General features: G+C 35.8%; 1 protein-coding gene across 6 annotated transcripts in view; it reads left to right on the top strand.

Moving 5' to 3' along the window:
- The window catches only part of CNOT4 (CCR4-NOT transcription complex subunit 4), a 113,803-nt gene that overhangs the window by 39,703 nt on the left and 53,621 nt on the right, over nucleotides 1-20,479 (top strand). For 3 of the 6 annotated variants that reach the window (XM_037513873.2, XM_037513889.2, XM_037513904.2), the window contains exons 2-7: nucleotides 997-1,262; nucleotides 8,381-8,578; nucleotides 14,984-15,070; nucleotides 15,766-15,867; nucleotides 16,543-16,668; nucleotides 19,599-19,723. In XM_037513873.2, the coding sequence (XP_037369770.1) occupies nucleotides 1,089-1,262; nucleotides 8,381-8,578; nucleotides 14,984-15,070; nucleotides 15,766-15,867; nucleotides 16,543-16,668; nucleotides 19,599-19,723 (812 nt within the window). In that variant the 5' untranslated portion in view covers nucleotides 997-1,088. Of the gene's footprint in view, nucleotides 1-996; nucleotides 1,263-8,380; nucleotides 8,579-14,983; nucleotides 15,071-15,765; nucleotides 15,868-16,542; nucleotides 16,669-19,598; nucleotides 19,733-20,479 lie in introns of all 6 variants that reach the window. The other 3 variants (XM_037513863.2, XM_037513882.2, XM_037513897.2) reach the window with 1 other exon arrangement.

Here is a 20,479-nt window from a genome sequence, read left to right as displayed (position 1 = left end):
TCAGGCAAGGTAGTTTTTGTGTCCCATTTCCTCTTTGTGAATAGGAACTTAGATTTTATCTTATCACTTAGTGTTTTTCTTTATTTTGTAGGTAGACTAGGTCCTTTGACTAAAGGGAAAAGTATTTATTTACTAGCTAAAGGTTGGCCATCTTATGTTGTAATCATTTGTAATTCTGTTAACTATTCGTATTCTGTTTCCATTTGACTTAGTTGCCCTTTTAAATTGCTTTGTAAAGTTTTTTTACATGTTCTGGACACAGTGTGGCCAAAATATACCTATGTATGTATCCTTTATCTTGCTGCTTGCCTCAGATTTTGTTTGTTTTCTTCTTTCCTTAGTGCGAAGTCAAGCATTCTTCTTTTATGAGTTCCTGAATTTCTGTTTTTGCTTGGGATCGTCTGTATCCCAACATTTTTAAAAAATATTTTTTTCTTCCAATACTTCAATAGTTTATTTCCGTGTGTGGCTCTGTAGACAGACCATTTGTGATTTATTTTGACTGAATATGAGGCATAATGTTGTTTTTCCTTCTTATTTTTGAAAATTTTTTTCCTATTAAAGTTCTTTTTCCCTCAAAGTAGATAACCCTAGTATCCTATAACTGCTTATAAATTAGTCCATTTTTGTCTGCCATGCCATGTGGGCATCTCCCTGGCTAGCCAGAAATCGAACCCGCGCTGCACTGCGCATAACCTGCTGGGAGGCCCCAGATTGTGTTTTAATGCTGAAGTTGCTTCTTTATATTTTTTAATTCTCCTAAATGTGCTATGATTATGTTAATAATATTTAATCTAGTAAAAGGAAGTTCTTTTTTTCCCATTGAATCCAAAAAATTAACAACACTAATTAAGCCTTTCAATATGAAATGCAGAAATTATCAGAATTGCATGCTGATCTAGTCAATATTTTTCAAAATTGTTGGTGTGATTCTTGATTGCTAAAACTGCCATTTTGTCCAGTAGTAAGCAGTTTATTTTGTTTCTTCTCATGCAGGCCTTTGAAGTTCTCTACATTAGTTCTCAGTGCTGGACTTCCTTCTCCCTTAAATTATTATAAACTCTTGCTGCTGTTTAATAAACGTGAAGATGTCTCGCAGTCCCGATGCGAAGGAAGACCCTGTGGAATGTCCTCTTTGCATGGAGCCCTTGGAGATAGATGATATCAACTTTTTCCCTTGCACCTGTGGCTACCAGATTTGCCGATTTTGTTGGCATCGAATTCGCACTGATGAAAATGGGCTTTGTCCTGCATGTCGAAAGGTGAGTACTTCAAAATAAAATTATATATATCTCCCCCACCTCCGTGTATGAGTAAATAGATTTCAAAGATTCTGCAAACCTCAGGTGAGATTATATATAGCATTATATTTTTATGATATAATAAAATGCAAAGAACATTGCCCTGGGAGAATGTCAAGTCTTGGCTATTTTGTTAACTATATAATCTCAGTAAAGTCACATAACTCTCTGGTTGCCCTTTAGTTTTCTTCTCTGAGGAGTTTAACAAAATCAGTGGTGCTGACTGTTAAGTAGATTGGACAAAAGAGGTAATGGATTTAGGTAGGATGGTTTGAAATTGGAAAAAACACATTCAACCTACAAGATGAAACCTGCGTATTTGCAGATAGGGCCTCCTTGCTTTAATAGCTTTGAAGTGAGTTAGAAATCACTTCCTCATCATCTGTGTTCTGAAAGAGTAAGTATTTATATGTGATTGGTATTACTTTATGTCCTCCTCAAATTATTTATTGGATTGTTGAAAAGTCATGACACATTTTTGCTTGGAAACATAGAAAAAATATGTCATGATTTTTTGGACAACCCAATAAATACATTGACTCTCTCAGGGGTCTTGGTTGTAGAACTGTCAGTGGAGAAAAGCTGCCATGAGATGCCCAGTTCTGAAATTCATTTTGGAGTAATTTCCTCTTTCTGGTATTTTATCCTATAAATTTCTGTTGCCTCAGTTTCTTCAAATTTGTCTGTCCCCTGCATTCTGTCCCATCTGTTCACTGTCATTATTGGACCCATTACCAGGGTCCAGTAAGTGCTAGAAGAGCAAATGGTTTTCATATGTCTTCTCTGTCAGAGGTCACAGTTCTGCTGCACACTGACTCTTGTCCAGTGTCTGAAAACAGTTATATTATGTATTTTGTCTAGTTTTTGTTGTTTATGCTGGTAGGTCTAGTCTGTTATGGCTGGAAGAGGAAATGTGTAAATAACATCTGCATTTTATAGTGTAATTTTGAATAGTGACCAAACCAAAAATTGGTGGAAAGTTAGAAAGGGGACTAAGGGTATATGGTTAGGCTGCCTGACGGAAAGCAAAATCTTTAGCTTGCATAACATAGTAATACATAAAACTGAAAATTTAAAAGGTAGCAAACAAGCATGTTATCGGCAAAAGAATCATCTAAGAGTAAACATGATTATTTCTAGGGTGAGGCAACTGATGTGGGAATAAAAGGGAATGAGAGGCTACTCTTTTCCTCCTAATAACTCCTGTGGAACCATTTGGAAACATACAAGAAACATGTTGGTGAAAGTAAGGGAGAAAGATGTAGTGGGGAAATGGAAATCATGGGAAAGAATGTGTAATAATAATGATGTTAGCCATAATTAAATTCAAGATCAAACATTTAATTTTAAAGTGTAAAGAATTTTTCTTTCTAAAATCATGAATATTTACTTTATAGAAGAACTGTGAGGTATATTGAATTGATAAAAATACCAGGGCAAATTGCATGCACATTCATTATGGACTGATTTTAGCTTCTATATTTTAGAAATAGACAATTTAAAAAATAGACACTTTAAGTGACACATTTAGCAAGCATGTGTGTGTTTGTACATGCACACAATTTTGTAAAAATTAAATTGTATGTCACTTTAAAATGCAAGTTCAGTGGTCACAAAAATTGACAGGCTACAATGGAAATATCAAACAATTCTAGAACGTAGGATTTAGTTGTTTGTGTTATTGTTTTTTTTTTAAATAGAGGCATTTTATTTATTTATTTGTTTGCTTGTTTGTTTTGTTTATACAAGCACTGGGTACAGTCAGAAGCGCACGAGGGTGAGAGAATTCACCAGAGCCAGATCAGGAAGCAGAGCAGGCAGAAGGACCAAAGTACACTGCTGAGGGGAGCAGCGGGCGGCAGGAGAGGTCTGCGCACCATGCGGGACCCTCTTCCAGTGGCAGGGGAGCAGCCGGGGATCGAACCGGCGCCGCAGAGGCCGCGGGCAGCTTCGCAACCCAGCGCTCATCCGCTGCGCCACCGGGGAGGCCCGTGTTATTGTTTTTTAACCCCATCTGGGGTTTATAGGGTTTCTTGAATCTGTGTTGGTGAGATTTTTTTTAATTCTGGAAAAGATCTAGCTATTATCTTTTCAGATACTGTCTTTCGTCTCTTTCCGTTCCTTCTGTGATCTGATTAAATATATTTCACTGTCTTCCATGTCTCTTATTATGTTTTTGGTCTTTTGTGTCTTTATATTTCCTTAATGCATAATGGATGACTTCTTCTAATTCTCTCACATTTTATTTTTTTTCCCTGATCCTGTCTGCTGCTACATATGTCCATTGAGTTTTTAAATTTTGTTCTGCATTTTCCATTTCAAAAGTAGCATTTGTACTTTTTTCATAATTGATGTGTTGTTTTTTTACATAGATTCTTATACCCTGCAGATACTTTCAGGTTTGTTATGTTTGTTTAAAAAGGTTAGTAGTATTGTTTTAAGATCTGTGTCTAGTAATTCCAGTTACAGAGCATATGAGGAATGTTTTTGCTGGTGGTTGTTCTTTATCTTCTTGGTTATTTATGCCTGCTACCCAACCCTTGTCATTAAGAGTATTATTTATAAGCCCAAGGTAGATTTACCCTCCTCCAGAGAGGCTCTGATTAGGCTTCTAGTGGGTCCAGTAATCATTACCATTAGGGATGCCTCAAGTGTAAAGCTACAAGTGTTTTTTAGGATTGGTTTCCACAACTTCTCAAGAATGTTTTTTCTTCTATTCCTTCTTATTTTTTTTCTTACCTTCTTATCTCTCTGGAGTTGGTTCTTATCCTGAGACTAAAAGAGGGGTGAGCTTAGTTTCTGATTACCATGGGTTATCCTTGTACTTTGAATGCTGTCCCTCCTTACATTTGTGGTCACTTAGATTTTCCACTTATCTCTCTGGAATTTTATTTTTATCCAAAAATTAATGTGGGACTTCCTCCAGTGTATATCATTATTGTTTTTTTTAAGATGTTGGTTTTTAAAATAAGTTTTTAATAATATTTTTCTTGCCTTTAGCAAGAGGGTTAATTAGCTCACCATAATGGAAATCAGAAGCCCCCCAAAATAGTACAGTACAATTAGTTGTTAACACCAAAAGGATAAAGAAGAAATCTACCCACCTGTAAAATAAAAATTATGGTCCTCTGTAACTCTTGAGTTAAAGAAGAGAACAAAAAGGGAATTAAAATTTTAAAAATTTTTTAAATTCAATAATTGGAACACTCTTTCTAAGAATCATTGGAATGAGACCAAAGATGTATTTAGAGGAAAGGTTAAAGCTGTAAATGCATTTATTAGAAGAGGAAGAACAAAAATAGATGAACTTTTTCCCAAGTTAAAAAACCAAAGTTAAGGAAAAAAAAACAAACATTGTGACAGTAGAAGATGGAGATGAAACACTTCTGTGAAATAGGAAAAAAGTAGGTTCCCGAAAAAGTTAGAGCAATTCTCTGAAAAGATCAGTAAACTCTTGGCAAGTCTTATCAGAAAACAAAACACACACATATATATATATAACATTAGGAATAAAAGTAGGAGTTTAACTACACATATGAAACATTAGACACTCTAAACTCTGTTAATCATTTGCTTTGTAATCACCAAATTAATACAATTGAAGATTTTACACTTTTAAGATGTTCCGCTGCAAGTGTCCTATTTGTCTTTAGTTTGATATATAACATGTAATAGTGCCTTTAAAGAAAAATTTTCTACTTGTAAGTTTTCATTTGATCCTATATTTCTAGAAAATGATGGTTGACATGTGTTTCAGTCAAAAAATAGATCAGCTGTGTTTTTCTGTATGTTCATTTTTAGTATTGCTATTAATTAGCTGTGTGGGTCTCACTTTCTACAGTTACATTATATTTCTTCATCTCCCATTTTTAGTTTGCCTCCCTTCCTCATTTCATTGTCTCAGTTTATTAATTTTCTGTTCTTCAGCTTACAGAGTAGGCATTGGTGTGGTGTGTGTGCAGTGGAGGTGCTGCCATAGAATGGATACTTGCCCAGTGTTTTATGAAGCCTAATAAGCTCTGGATATTTGCTATTTGTGTATAGAGTCAGTATGTTTTATGTTGTCTAGAAAAATTTATTTGATTCCTCCTAACATCAGAGATGTAGCTTCACAAATACAAGATTAAAAAGCGAGTATTATAACTTCTTTTGAGTTAAAGAGATAAACAGTATCTTAGAATAAGAGGTACTTGGTGGGTAAATCATAGTGAATTAATTTGTCTCATTATTCTCCTGTGTTGATACCTTTTGTTATTGTATCAGTAGTACGTATCTTCCAATAAAATTGACTTTGAAGCCTGATGGAACTGTATTTTCCTAAAAGACACAGCATGATGTTGCGTCAGTAATATACCTAAGGAGAGTTCATATTACCACCTCATCTTTGGTACTTGTCAGTCTCCATCAGTTTTTGTGTATGTAGTCATGCATTTCTTGCTTTTATTTTACTTTGTGTCATCTTTCGTCAGGATTTTACAATGTCAGAGAATATAAGCAAAGAAAAATATCTTTGAGTGTTTGTCTGCTATCTCCCATGTTTTCAAAAGAATTTGAGTTCCCGAAAAGTTCCATCATTGTTTTCTCAAACTAACTCTAATGAAGAGTATGAGTACTTTGTTTTCTCAAACTAACTCCAATTTGTATGAGTACTTCCTTCCCACCCCCTAGTCTGTTGAGGCCCGATACAAGGTCTCTTATGCATGCCTAGTGCCCTGCTTGTGACACATGATCTGCCACCCAAGTTTGATAACAGCCACACTGATATCTTGTTCTGCCAAGAGTCCACTGATGAGGTACTTGAATGTTGTGGCAGTGTTAAGTTGCTGTAAAAGTTTCCAAATGCTTAGTCTCAAGTTTTGTACTTTTCTTATCATGGACTGGTGAAATGCAGTGCATGGAACACAGTTTGAAATGGAACTAGGAGTAATCCATACACTTGATTCATTTGGATTATTACCCCATAGATATTAGTGGAGGGCAATACTTTTCAAACGAACTTCATGATAAGCATTCCCAAAAGAGCTACCCAGAAATCTGATAGGAGAAAAAAAGCCTTTTCTTTGTGCCAATGAAAAATTTAAGTGATTGTCTGGAAAGATATTTTAATTGGTTTGCATGTAGTTTATTTTTATGCTTGTGCTCTTATAGCTCCAAATTGCTTTGTGTAATTAAAATCACAGGGGAAGATACATAAGATTTGAAAGGAAAGATTATAGGTACAGAAAAGTGGGTGGAGGAGAAAGGTTTGAGAGGAATCATTGAAAGAAAACTTCAATGGGAAAGGAAACATCACCGATTAAAGAATTGAACTTATAATAAATTTGTAACCATTAGTTTCCCAAGTTAAAATGTTAAAATATTTTGAAATGAGTTAAAAAGAAAGAAAAAGAAAAATTTGCAGCACCAAATTTCCATAGAGTAGCATGGTGTACATTTGGCAAATACTGAGGTCCTAAAATGTGTGATACTAACTTTGTGTTTGATTCTGGAGAAAGTCCTCAGGTCATGCAAAAGTCAGGAGTTTTATAATCCTCCTACTGGTAAGTGAGTATGGAATATGCCATGTAGAACAATCAACTAAAAGATTCAGAATTTTTTAATGGGTAAATCAAATGATTTTTAGAGACCATGATATTGCTAGTTGAAGTTCCCACTTTTTATCTCCATGGCTTCATTTCTGACTGAGGGCACCCACTTCTGTATTATGATAGGCACACTCTCCCAACTGATTGTGGGTCCTATTCCTGGGGTTTTACTGTATAGTGTTCATCTTCCATTTATGGTTGACTAATTTTTATTAGTAGTAATAACCACTGACTTATTGAAAGCTTATGTGCGCTATACAATTTTAATCACTATAAATACATTATATCTTTTAACTCTCATGGACGTGAATAAGATGCTGTAATACCCACTTTACAGAAGAGAAGACTTGGGCAGATAGGTACATAATGTAGCCACGGTCTTTCAGGGAGTAAAGAGTGAGCCAGGATTCAAAGTCAGACATTCTTGCTCCTTAACTCTTATTCAGGTCACCAGTAGCCTTGGTATTAGCAGTAGAAATAAAAACAATAATGTTATGATGAACAACGAAAAAAACTATAACTGTGATTGCTGGTATCTATTGAGGGATTAATTTGTGGCAGTCACAATAATAATTGCTTTCTGAGGGTTATTTTATCTTTTTAAATTATTTTTTTTTAAGATTTATTTATTTATTTATACAAGCACTGGGTACAGTCAGAAGTGCAAGAGGGTGAGAGAATTCACCAGAGCCAGAGCGGGGAACAGAACAGGCAGACTGACGAAATACACTGCTGAGGGGAGCAGCGGGCACGGCAGGAGAGGTCTGTCGTGCCATGTGGGACCTTCGTCCGCGGCCGGGGATCGAACCAGCGCTGCAGAGGCTGCAGGCAGCTTCGCCGCAGCCCATCGCTCAACCGCTGTGCCACCAGGGGAGGCCCAAGGGTTATTTTATCTTTACACCATCGTTTAAAATGATTATCATTTTACATATGATGATACTAAGGTATAGTGTTTAATTATCTTATCTCTGGCCACATGGCTAGTAAGTGCTGAAACCAAGTTCAAACTGCTGAGCCAGTGTGCACTGTTGCTTATTTGCACTTCTGTCTCCTTTTTTTTTTTTAACTGGGAATACATTAAAGATTCAGCTCTTTTAACTTCATTAATGTTTCAACAAATAGTTTTCAGTAAATACTTGTTGATTGTAATACATACATCCATATTTAGATGACAGGATTTATACTCTTTGCCTCTTCTGTAGTACCATTGAACCTTAACTTTCCTGTAAATTATTTGCTGGGCACTATAGGGAATACCAAAATTGGTTTTGTTATTTTAGAACTTTTGGTGGCATTTTATGTTTTAGCATTAAAAGTGGTCTGTGCTAAACTAAAAAAAAGTATTTGAACAAATTGTATTAAATAAAAATTATTTTAAGCAATTGAGTCAGAAAAAGGAAACTATAACAACCATTATCCAGAACTTGATAATTGTTATTTGTGTAGTCATTTATTTCAGGCTAACTTCTTTCGCTGTTTATTTTATACTTAAAGCCATATCCGGAAGACCCAGCAGTTTACAAACCACTTTCCCAGGAAGAACTGCAAAGGATAAAGAATGAGAAGAAACAGAAACAAAATGAGAGAAAACAGAAAATATCAGAAAATCGCAAACATTTGGCTAGTGTGCGTGTTGTACAAAAAAACCTCGTCTTTGTTGTAGGTCTGTCTCAGCGTCTAGCCGACCCAGAGGTGAGTCCTCTTCCATTTTTTCCTCAACTTGGACATTTTTTCTATTTGCTTATCTTATTGGAAATAACCTGTGGCCCTGCCCAATCATAGGAATCCCTTGAAAATACTGAAACGTAGGAGAAACTGGGAAATGAGTTTTTAGTAATTATTAAGAAACCTGAGACTGATTATAATCTTAGGCAAGTGTCTTAATATTTCTTGGCCTCATTTTCTTTTGTTGTAAAACTGTGATTGAACTGTGTTGCTCATGTTTCCTTTGGTGCTAATAATCTATGAAAGCTGACTAAATGGTTCTGGTGCTATAAGGCGCCATGTGACATAACTGCTCTGTTTCTTTCCTTTTTTCTCATTGCTTTATCAGAACCAACAGTAGAGTTGCAGTCACATGAACCCTCTAGAGAGATTAATAACCTGTATTTTTATTCTGGCTGAATAGTAATTTTTGGTTATAGAACGGTTTTAGAACTGATGCGCTACTGTTTTATTATCCATTTTAAGCCATTTTGGGGGGAAAAGGGAGAATTTGATGAAGGGAAATAATGAACTAGCTAAAGTGAACTCTCTTCTTAACATATTTCATTGAAGAAATCTTTTCCTACCTCTTTGGGAAGAACTAATCTCCTGAAGATTGTGTTGCCCACTTATGCCAGCATCCCTGACCTAACGTCTAGCAAGTCTTAAGTTCCTCCATGTTTATTGCCAATGATAAAGGCTTCTGAGTTAGGGCTCCTGATCTTTTTCACTTGTTTGGAGGGTGGGGGGGTCTTTAACCCTTACTAGAATAGTGGTGCACGCCTAACTTTCCCTGATGCCCTTGGATGCACATCTGCTAATGTTTAGTTTCTGAAATATCAACAAGTGCTGACTAGATTGATGGCGGGGCAGATAGAAACAGATTGACTACCAGAGTATTTGCTGTAATAGGACAGAGGGATTTGGGGGATTTGTTGACGTTATTCCTTGAGAAGGACTTGAGGTAATGCTTGCCATGGTACCAATCAGAAGGAGGATTGCAATGAATGTCTTAGGAAGGTGGGATTCTGTACTTGGCTAAGTATACCAAAGACTCTGGAAGGAGGAAATTTATTTGGAGAGAATATAGGTAATTATTGATGATGCGTTTACATTATTGAGCCAATGAAGGGCTTCAAGATTAGTAGAGAAAAAGATCAGGAGTTCTAACTAAGAGCCTTTATCATTGGCAGTAAACTTCCTCAACCTTAGGTCAGGGTTGCTGGCATTAATGGACAACATGATTTTTAGGAGACCAGGTTCTTTTCGAAGAGGTAGGAAAAAACTTCAATGAAAGATGTTAAAGTGAGGGTTCAGCTCAGTCTAAGCTGCTAGTTTCCTTTTTCCTAAGCAAGTACTTGGTCCAGTCAAACAGAATCCCAAATCATCTATGACCTTTTTTCCTCAAGCACCACCGCCAAACACTTGTATCTCCCTCTTTCAACCCTGACTTTTTTCTAACCAGAGGGCACTTGCCTCTACAAGTTTTTTATTTACCTCCCTCTAATTACTCCTACATTTGCATTTCTGAAATGGTTACTTAAGTAAACTAATGGAACTTTTATCTTGATTTGAGAACTCTTAGATATAGATGTAATTGATTTTGTTGCTGTACCATGAGTCCAGTCAGCTGTAGTACTGGAGGCATAGTGAACAGCACCTGAGGACTGACTCAAAAGAAGCTACGGTCTCAATCTGATGGTTGGATTATAGGTTTCCTTACCTCTTCTTTAGAATGTGATTTGTTTTTATTTACTGATAGAGATTTATTTCTACTTCAAATAACATGACTCCCGTAAAATTAAGAACTCTTATACAGAAAGAAATTAATCTAGGTGGTAACTAGTGAGAGTACTTTATTATAAGTCAAATATACCTGAAAAAAATCATTCTATTGGTTTAATAATACTTTTGTGAAAGCATCATTGCTTGATGGGAGGACAATGATTTTTTTTTAAATATTGGTTTCTCTCATTTTTTTGAAAGTCCGGATTTTCAAACATGTATTTTGTAAATAATTTTTGTATATCAGTAAAATTCATACCAAGATCTATTGTAGAATTATTAATCAGTCAATAGAAAAACTATATTGGAAGACATGGTATAATTAGCAGTAATGATGGTTCACCCAAGACCTACAATTCTAGATTTGTAAGAACCTAATTTATTCTGCAGATTAACTCTTGAAAAATTACTTTGTGTTGTGCTTCAATATTGGAGATGTGGTTGTTTAGTCCATAGTCTCTACTTTCAAGTTTACTGATTAGCAGGAAGACAATTTTCATTTCACTTAATAAATGAGAAACTAAGGCACAGGAAAGTTGAGTGACTTCCTTAATAATCACATATATATATATCTATTTCATAGCTTAACCAGGGCTAATAAAACCTCCAGTACTTAAAGTGCCTATTTCAGAGTATTTTGCACTGATGATTCTTCTATCATTCATCTGTGTGCCTAATTATCCATTATCTGTCCATATGTTTATCAGGTTTTTTTTTTTTCCTCTGATATAGTCATGGACACTTGACTGTTAAGAGATTTTTATGCATTAGACATGCCATTGGACATTTATAATTTTGTCTTATGGCCTTTTGCATTCTATGTTAGTACAAAACCAGCTTACTATGAAGTAAATACATATCATTGGATATATGGATAATGTGGGGATACACAGAGTACTCTGCTTACTGCCCAAGTGCTTTATCCACTGGAATACCATTTTGCCAGTTGACTGTTATGTTTGGGCAGATGCTGAAATGTTCCACTTAATAATGGAAAATTAAATTTTTTTGAACTTCCCTTGCCTTGGAAGGCCATTTCTTAAACCACAGGTTATCTGCTAATATGTTGAGACCCAGTAGTGTTCAACATCCATGCAATTCTCTTTTTTCAGATCTAAGACCCTAAGGTAGTTTAATAATCATTTACTGAGTACTGCAGGCACTATGTGAGACACTTAGCATACACCAGTATACAAGTAGTCCCCACTTATTTATAAAATGAACACTAGAGAAGTGCTCTGTGCCGTGGAAGTACAGAGAGTGCCTGAGCTTTTGGGGCAGTTATGTAGCTCTTTGCTGTCTTTGGGGTAAAGTGCTCCTGGCACAGGAACTATACATATGCTGCGGGATGAGAAAGAACTTGAACTGCAAGTGATTTGTTTGGCTGGAAGATTAGCGTGCAATGGTGAGAGATGAGGCTGGTGAGGTAAGTGTTAATGGATGATAAAGGGCTTTCTAACTATGCTAAGGAGTTTGTGCTTGATTCTAAAGGCTGTAGGAGGCTATCAAATGTTCTTAAGAACAGAGTGCCATGGCTAGAATTTGTACTTTGAAAATATTCTGACGGCAATGTGACATTCACTATAATTATATGCAAATCTTATAATTTTGTGAAAATGTTGTACCCAAATATTGGTGAGAAACTTTTCATAAGACAGTGGTGTCTTCAACCTTATCAGATGCAGTACACTCTTTTAAAAAACTGCTATTTTCTGGGCCTCCCCGGTGGCGCAGCGGTTGAGCGCTGGGTTGCGAAGCTGCCCGCAGCCTCCGCGGCGCCGGTTCGATCCCCGGCTGCTCCCAGGCCACCGGAGGAGGGTTCCACATGGCGCGCAGACCTCTCCTGCCGCCCGCTGCTCCCCTCAGCAGTGTACTTCGGTCCTTCTGCCTGCTCTGCTCCCTGCTCTGGATCTGGTGAATTCTCTCACCCTCCCGCGCTTCTGACTGTACCCAGTGCATGTATAAACAAACAAACAAAATAAATAAATAAATTAAATAAATAAAGCATGCCTCTATTAAAAAAAAAAAAAAAAAACTGCTATTTTCTGACACCCTTTGACTCTCACGAAAAGACTTCTTGATAATAATAATCTGTCTATATACATAATTTGGGGAAAAAAGCAAAGGAGAAATAAAAGATAAATAATTAGAAGTAGCTATGTTTGCCTGTAAATGCTTGGATAATGCTACTGTAGAACATCGCTAAGCAAGATGTGACTCCTTCACCTGGGAGCTTATTATGCAAACTCTTGGGCCCTGCCTCAGAGTCATTGGTCCTAATCTGCATTTTAAGTAGATTTTCAAATGATTTGTATGCATATGCAAGTATGTGAAGTAGTTTTTCAGTGCATAATAAAACAGTTAAGATGCTCGCATCTGTTTATAGAGTTACCGTGAATGTGACAGCTACAAATGCAGATTGTTACAGGTGTATGTATTGGCAACTCAGGAACCATGAAATGATTTTTCTGAAACAACTCAAAGAAATAATAAACACAGCACTTGTAGTCTTCCTTAATTACATATTATATGCTTTTCTACGAATTCAGTATGTTAAATCTGTGGGAAAATACTTCATGCTTATATATAATATGAAATTTTTGTCTAAGTTCACTCAATTATAAACAGGCTTCTCAGCGATGTAAATGTCTTACAGGACATTGCAAAGTTGCGTAGGGCTAACCTGAGCTTTGTAAGCCACCCGGGTTCCCACCCACTGACCACCAATATTGTCTCCTAATCACGTTAATAATCTTCAGTAAAACCTTCCACAAATTTCCAAAATGCTCCTTTGAATGCTGCCTTCATTGAGAACTTCTGTATACTCTTATGTGATATGAGATGCAGATGCAGCATAACCTGTGAACAGCCTGAATTCTTTGAAGAAGATATTTTGGCTTTCAGGCCCTTTAGCTGAGTTGGTATGCATCCAGCTGAATAGTGAATGCCTGTTCCACACACCACCTGCCAGAAAGCTTTGCAAAGTATACTCTTCCCTGAAAGTTGACTGTGAGCAACCCTAGCCCACAATTCCTATCATAACTCAGGGGACTTGGGTAGAAAAAAGGTTGAAAATCAGTGGGTGCAATCACTTCACCTTCTAATCCATTACAATGGTCAAAACATTAACAACTCTGTACTTATAAGGACCTAAAGTGAAATTAAATTAAAAACTGTTAAGCATGAATGACACCCCAGCCATAGACTAGTCACAAAATTTTGATTCTGCTAGATGCAGAACATGTTAGGTAAGAATTTCAGAATATTAAGTGAATAAATATGTGTGGAAAGAATACTTTGCACACACTTGAACAGGTCCATGCAGGAAGCTTTTCATTGAAAGAGCACTTTGGAGAGATTATAGGAACAGTAGGTCCATAGGTAAATTCTATAAAGAGAAAAATTTAATTTTGAGTTAGTTACACATCATGGGAGAAGTTTTTTGTGTCAAGTTGTATGGTGGTCAGATTATCTAAGGTTGTATGAGTTTGTAAGAGAAACTAAGTGAATGCTTAGACTGATCCCAAAGTAAAGGAGGTGACACAAATATGAGGGGAAATTATCAGGTGATAGAGAAAGAAATGTACAAAATTGTTTCCCAAATGTTTTTTCCCCCAATTACCTGACATGTTATTTACCAGGTAAAGAGAGAGAAACAAAAATAACAAGTGACAGTGGGAAAATGGTAAAATTGATAGACTTAAGGAAATTAAGTGTGTGTACGTCTGTGTGTCCACACACACAGTTATGGATCATAAAGCAGAGATAATTAGGGGCACTTTACAAAAACTGGAATTTGTAACTTAAATGTTTCCACGTAATTTATATTTTAAACTTTATATACAATAGAGTTATGAGTAGAGACTCTCGCTACTGCCTGTCTTGAGATTCTCTCTCTCTCTCTCTCTCTCTCTCTCTCTTTTTAAAAGATTTATTTATTTATTTATCTATTTATTTATTTATTTATTTATTTTTACAAGAACTGGGGTACAGCCAGATGCGTGGGAGAGTGAGAGGATTCACCAGAGACAGTGGGGAACAGAACAGGCAGACTGATGAAATACACTGCTGAGGGGAGCAGCGGGCGCTATAGGAGAGGTCTGCTGCGCCATGTGGGATTCTCATTGGCCAGCCAGGATCGAACCGGCACTGCAGAGGCTGCAAACAGCTTCGCAGCGCTGCGCTCAACCGCCTGTGCCACCAGGGGAGGGCCTCTGTCTCTGTCTTTAATACATAATTTTAATCATTGTTTTGAGAGTTACTTTCTTGTAAGGATCATCTATTAATGAAAATGTGGTTAAGATCTTTGAACTATCTTATATTTAAGAAGGTAGGATCTCATAGATGATTGGTGCAGATATTAGAACATAGTAGTCAATCCCAAACATAATGAGTCTCAGTTTCTGTTCAGTGGGTTAATAAAAAAGTTTTTATGATTTCCTGTAGATTCACCCCAGAAATTGTAATTAGGAAGTTGTCATATTTATTAGAAAACTTAAGAAATTATGATTTTTCTTTCATTAAAGAGGGATGGTGAATGTCCCTATTATAAGGATAAAATTGATGAAAATAGGGGCGGTTTATACCTTCTTTCTTCTTCTTTTATAGGTTTTAAAACGACCAGAATATTTTGGGAAGTTTGGTAAAATACATAAAGTTGTCATCAATAATAGCACATCATATGCAGGCTCACAGGTAACTAATTTTAGGGATTTTTGCCTTTCCTGGTATTGTCTGGGCTTGACCTGGACTGTTCAGAAGGAAATTTTACTTTCTGTGATTAGAGAGCTTGAGGGTTAAGGATTTAAGCAATGTAGTGACCCTTATTGGTGGGATAGGGGAATTTTTGGCGCTCATTTGATCTAGTACTTAACAGTGGTTAATAGTAATGAGGAAATAAAAGATTTAGTGACTTGATGGATTGCAGGGGAGGGGGAGTTGAGTAATTTGATATAATGTCTAATATTTTCAGATATTGAAAACTTAATAGAGCATGTTCGTTGAGCTGGTATTAGCAGAGAGGATACTTAGCACATGGCATTTACTTTCGGTAGAGCATAGTTTGACACAGTGTCTTCAGCCTTATGTTTTAAAATCTAAATTTCAAAATTTGTTTTTGTAACCTTGACAGCCTATCAAATAACTTTTTTAAAAAAGAAAGATTATTTATATGTATTTTAGGCTACTTAAAATGAGATAAAATTTATTGTTATTGTTTTAAAGTAAGCTAGTGTAAGTTTAATCGAAGGTACTACTACCTCTAATTATCGTCATTTTTTAAATGATGTGGTAGTAAAGGCCTTTTGCATTCTCTAGTCAGATTGCGAGAGAATTTTTTCTTTTAAGTTTTCATTTAGTTTGAAACTAATCACAGTGGGTTTTTACTTTAGGGTCCAAGTGCCAGTGCTTATGTCACTTATATCCGGTCAGAAGATGCTCTCAGAGCCATACAGTGTGTCAACAATGTCGTGGTAGATGGCAGAACGCTTAAGGTAACATGGGCCTCTTGATTTTTTGGGGGGTGGGGGAAAGGATAGGATGTAATAAGTAGACAAGACCTAGCATTTATGTGTTGTATTGAAGGGAGTTTATTTGAAGATTGCTTCTTAGGCCCCCATACCACCCTATGATAGCTAATTTGTTTCCTGCTGACTTATGCAAGTTCCTGTTTAGGTAGGAATAAGCATATTATAAGGGGATAATACTTCTCTAGTGTTTCATATAATTTTGTGAAAATGGATCTATTATTCTCACTGGAAATAAATAAGGGTTCTGATTTGTTGGCCTTAAAAACTTAGACATTGATCAGCGCAGATTTGAGTGAAGGATCCCATGAAGCAATATTTTATGTAAATGGTAGGAGGATGGCATCATAATAAAGAGGAATTTGCCTTCTTATGTGCCTAACCACTTACATGGAATAGATTTTGTTTATGTTCTGCTCTCTAGAAGGTAAGATTTAGGTGCTCAGGTTCAGGGAAACTATAGACTGAGATGTTTTCTTTAGTTCTTTCGAATGAGAATAATCTTAATTCTGCTTAGTAATTGTTTAGTTCTCCATACTTGTTTTGTTGTGTTTGTGCCTCATTTTTAGTGAAAACACATGGAAATTCTCATTGTGTCATTTCACATTTTGGGTCCTTTTCCCCTTTTGTTTTTTCCTCCAGGCATCTCTAGGTACAACAAAATACTGCAGTTACTTCTTAAAGAATATGCAGTGTCCAAAACCTGACTGCATGTATCTACATGAATTGGGGGATGAGGCAGCCAGCTTCACGAAAGAAGAAATGCAGGTAGTAAAGTAACTGAATTACCACCTTTGCAGAAAAGGGAGTATTTTTCTTCATAAATTAAAATTGCAAAAGCTGAAGCTAGTGACTTTATTTTTTCTAAATTGGGCATTACTTTAAAGTAGCATTTTTCCAGTGTCGCACGGAATGTCACTTCTTCAAGATGTTATGATAAAAATGGGTGTGTGGTACACTGTCGCAACATGCTAGCTTAATGAAGGTATATAGGTTATTGTCTTGCAGGATTTTTCTAGATATTTAACATGCTAATACATATCCAAGAGGGTAGTATATACCAAAAAAAGCACTTTGGGAAATGCTACTTTAAGGGGAATGTCAGGAAAATGAAGCCTACGTAGGGTACTGTAATTATGAGTTGTTCCCCCCATCTCTCCTCTTACAGAGTATGCTAGAAAATAATCTAGCAGATAAACTAGCATTTTCATAAAATAATTTCCCCTTCAAGGGAATATTAGGTCACTATCCTGTGAAGAGTGAATTGGGGTGAAGGCTTATTATCCTGTGTTCTTTTTTACATTTCCTCTTCTTCTGTCTCCTTTCAATTTGTAGTATAAACATGCCTTTACAAGTAAAAATGTTGACCATACGGCATATTAAATGAGGATTATACCAAAGCACAATGCTGTACTTCCCTATTATAGATGAGGACTTCAGATTGTTGCTGTGGACTTTTGCAGGAATACTTCTCATTTAGAAGGTGGGGGGCACTGATTGCTACCTTTCATTCTCCAGGTCAAACTAGAGAAAGTCTAGTAGGGGCTCCTTTAAGCGCAGATTGTTCAATAAAATGAAATAGTACCTTTTTTTGACTTGGAGTTACTAGCAATTAAATCTCATTATAATAAATACTTTGGAGTTTCTTGATGGTGTCACCTTTATGGTCCAAAAACAGTGTTAAAATAACACTGATGTTTAATGGGGACAGATAACCTCCTGGTTTCTTACTTTCCTGTAAGTTATCTATCGAGTAAAGACTTAAACAGTATCTTGATTTTTTTTCCTTCCTTTTTTTGGGGTGAAAAAATCTTCGGTGGAATGTATTTTACTTACTAGAAAATTCTGTCAAAAAAATTGTAAGCCCCATTTGATCTCATATTTAAATGCTGTTGGACACTAAAAGAAAATTGATCAACAGTCCCTTGGAAGTTATAATGGGATTTAAGCTGTTGCTATGAACTGCCCCTGTAGAATCACTTGAATATAAATGTGAGTTCTTTGTGGATTAGGGAAGCCATAGTATCTCCAGTATTGACTGCAGAAAAAAATTCCAGGCTTTTCATATTTTTGAGATTGAAATCCACATCAATTTGTATTTTTCTTCATAATTTAGTATTCATTTCATGTTATCCTGAATTCTTGCTCTTCTTGAGTTTAAAACTAAAAGAGGTTTCTTTGTTAAAATATTTCCTCAGTGTAGAAAGGAAATTTCAACAAATTATATCATGGCAAAAATCAAAAGATATCTTTATTTGTAACTGCATTACCAAAATGAGTCCTATATGAAATATTTGTAGACCCCGTTGAAGCACAGGAGCCCTCTCAGAACAGGGAACGACACATTGTGCATTCCATGTGATACAGTTGTGCTTGATTAAATACTACTACTTTGCTTGTTATTATTTTGGCTTGTTTTGTTCTGGTTTTGGTTTTCCCATAGCAAATATTTAGACCACATTTTTAAAGTAACTGATACACTGAAGGTAAGTGAAAATGTTAATCTAGTCATGATATCCAGGCAAATCATAAAAACTTATTCAAAATCAATTTGTTAGTCTTTGCCCAATTCTCCTATGACATTTGTGACATAGCTTTCTGATATACAGCTATCCAAATGCAGAGTTCTATTTGTTGCATAGCATAGGGATCAGCAGATTTTTTTTGTAAAGGGTCAATTAGTGAATATTTTAGGCTTTGTGGGCCGGAAGTAATACCTGTAGTTACTACTCAGCTTCTCTTGTAGCAGGAAAGCAACCATAGAGATAACATGTAAATGAGGGAATGGACTGTTCAAATAAAACTTTATTTATAAAAACAAAGTGGCTGGCTAGTCATTGCCACCCCGATCTAGAGTTTAAAATATGCCAATTTTCATGTATAAACAAAGTATTAATGGAATTTTTGCTTAGTGTCAAGATAATGAAATAAATATATAGAGAGATTTATTGATTCTTTGTATTACTTGCCATGTTAACACATTTTTTAAGCAGCTTGATTTTTTTTTTTTTTTTTTTTTTTTTTTTTTTTTTTTAAATATTAAATTTTATTTTTATATTCCCCCATACAATTGCAAACGCCCCATTCTGACCCCAATCCTTCCCCTCCCGCCCCCCACCCCCAAAAAAGTGTCTCTGGTTCATAGTTTTTTGTTGATTTTGATTTTCACTTTCTTATATTCATTTTCCTGGTCCCTTATTTAAGTTTTCTAGATTCCTGCTATGAGTGAGACCATCCGGTATTTTTCTTTTTCTTTTTGGCTTATTTCGCTGAGCATGATCCCATCCAGTGCCATCCATGTTGCTGCAAATAAAGTTAAGCAGCTTGATTTTTAAATGACCTTCAGAAAATGAAAAATTAAAAGACCTAATTTTTATCAAAAAGAAGGGGAAGTAGGTTTAAAAGGGGCCCTCTGGTGTTTTGAGCTAATAAAGTTTTTTCAGTATGTTTTTCTCCACATTGAAGTGGTTAATGAAATGCCTTAATTAATGAATGGAATTAATATCATGTAGGTTTTTTGGAAGAACTTTTCTTTGGTCTAAAGGTCTTGTGTCATCATCCTCACAGGTTTCTCTGATGCCATGAAAAAACCCTTACATGATTTATTCAGTTATCTTTCATAATTCAGAAAGTAGTTCAGTATTTTATACCAATCATTTCGTGAACCCCACTGCAGTTTTAATTTCTTCTTCTATTAGGCGGGTAAGCACCAAGAATATGAACAGAAGCTACTTCAAGAATTATATAAATTAAATCCCAATTTTCTTCAACTATCTACGGGTTCAGTTGATAAGAATAAGAACAAAGTGACACCATTGCAGAGGTATGATACGTAAGTACCAATGTTAGTATGATCAGACACCTCCTTAGGTCTGTCTTTTCATTCTTCATTTTTTCATGCAGAATCCTTGACACTATCTGTTGCTTATGCAGAATTTTGTGCTATGCAGGAAGGGCTGAGTCTGTTTCTGGGTTTGAATAGTTGCCGCTGCTGCTCCCTGGTTATACTTCAGACGAGGTGCTTTATGGCTTCCCCTTGGCATTGATTTGCAGGCTACCTCGGCCTAGAGAACATCCTCATTGATAAAGAGGAAATTAAGGGATGTAGGTTATTAAAAGGCACTTGTCACCTAAATGAGGTTTCCCACTCTGCTGTAATGATTGGGAAAATGCTGTAAAAGGGAGTGGGAGTTACCTGAAGCATTTTGTTTTGAGAAATATTTTGGTTGTTTAGTCTCAGGAATAACAAGTCTTATAGCCTACGAGTGAGAGAGTATCCATATTCAGATTCTTACTCATCTTAGGAGATAGCTTGTTTTTGTGTAGGATCTATATTGTGTCACTGTTGAAACAAAATTATAGTGTTAAGTACTGCATCTCATTCTGATGTGGTAATTTTCATGTGTTGGGTTGTATTTAGTTGTACCAGTTAGAAAATTGTATTGTTAATAAAAACAATAGTTTTGGAGTTGTACTCTATCCTCAGTGTTGTTAGGACCTTGTTTATTTTTTTTTTTTTAATTTGGTAAGTTTACCTTTCATAAAGTGAATATTTAAATAGCTATAATTAATTTAATCA

The sequence above is a fragment of the Talpa occidentalis genome, unplaced genomic scaffold, assembly GCF_014898055.3.
Source record: "Talpa occidentalis isolate TD23 unplaced genomic scaffold, MPIMG_talOcc4v2.1, whole genome shotgun sequence".
Lineage (NCBI taxonomy): Eukaryota > Metazoa > Chordata > Mammalia > Eulipotyphla > Talpidae > Talpa > Talpa occidentalis.
The sequence above is the reverse complement of the archived record's forward strand: the minus strand, read 5'-3'. Positions and strand labels throughout refer to the sequence as shown.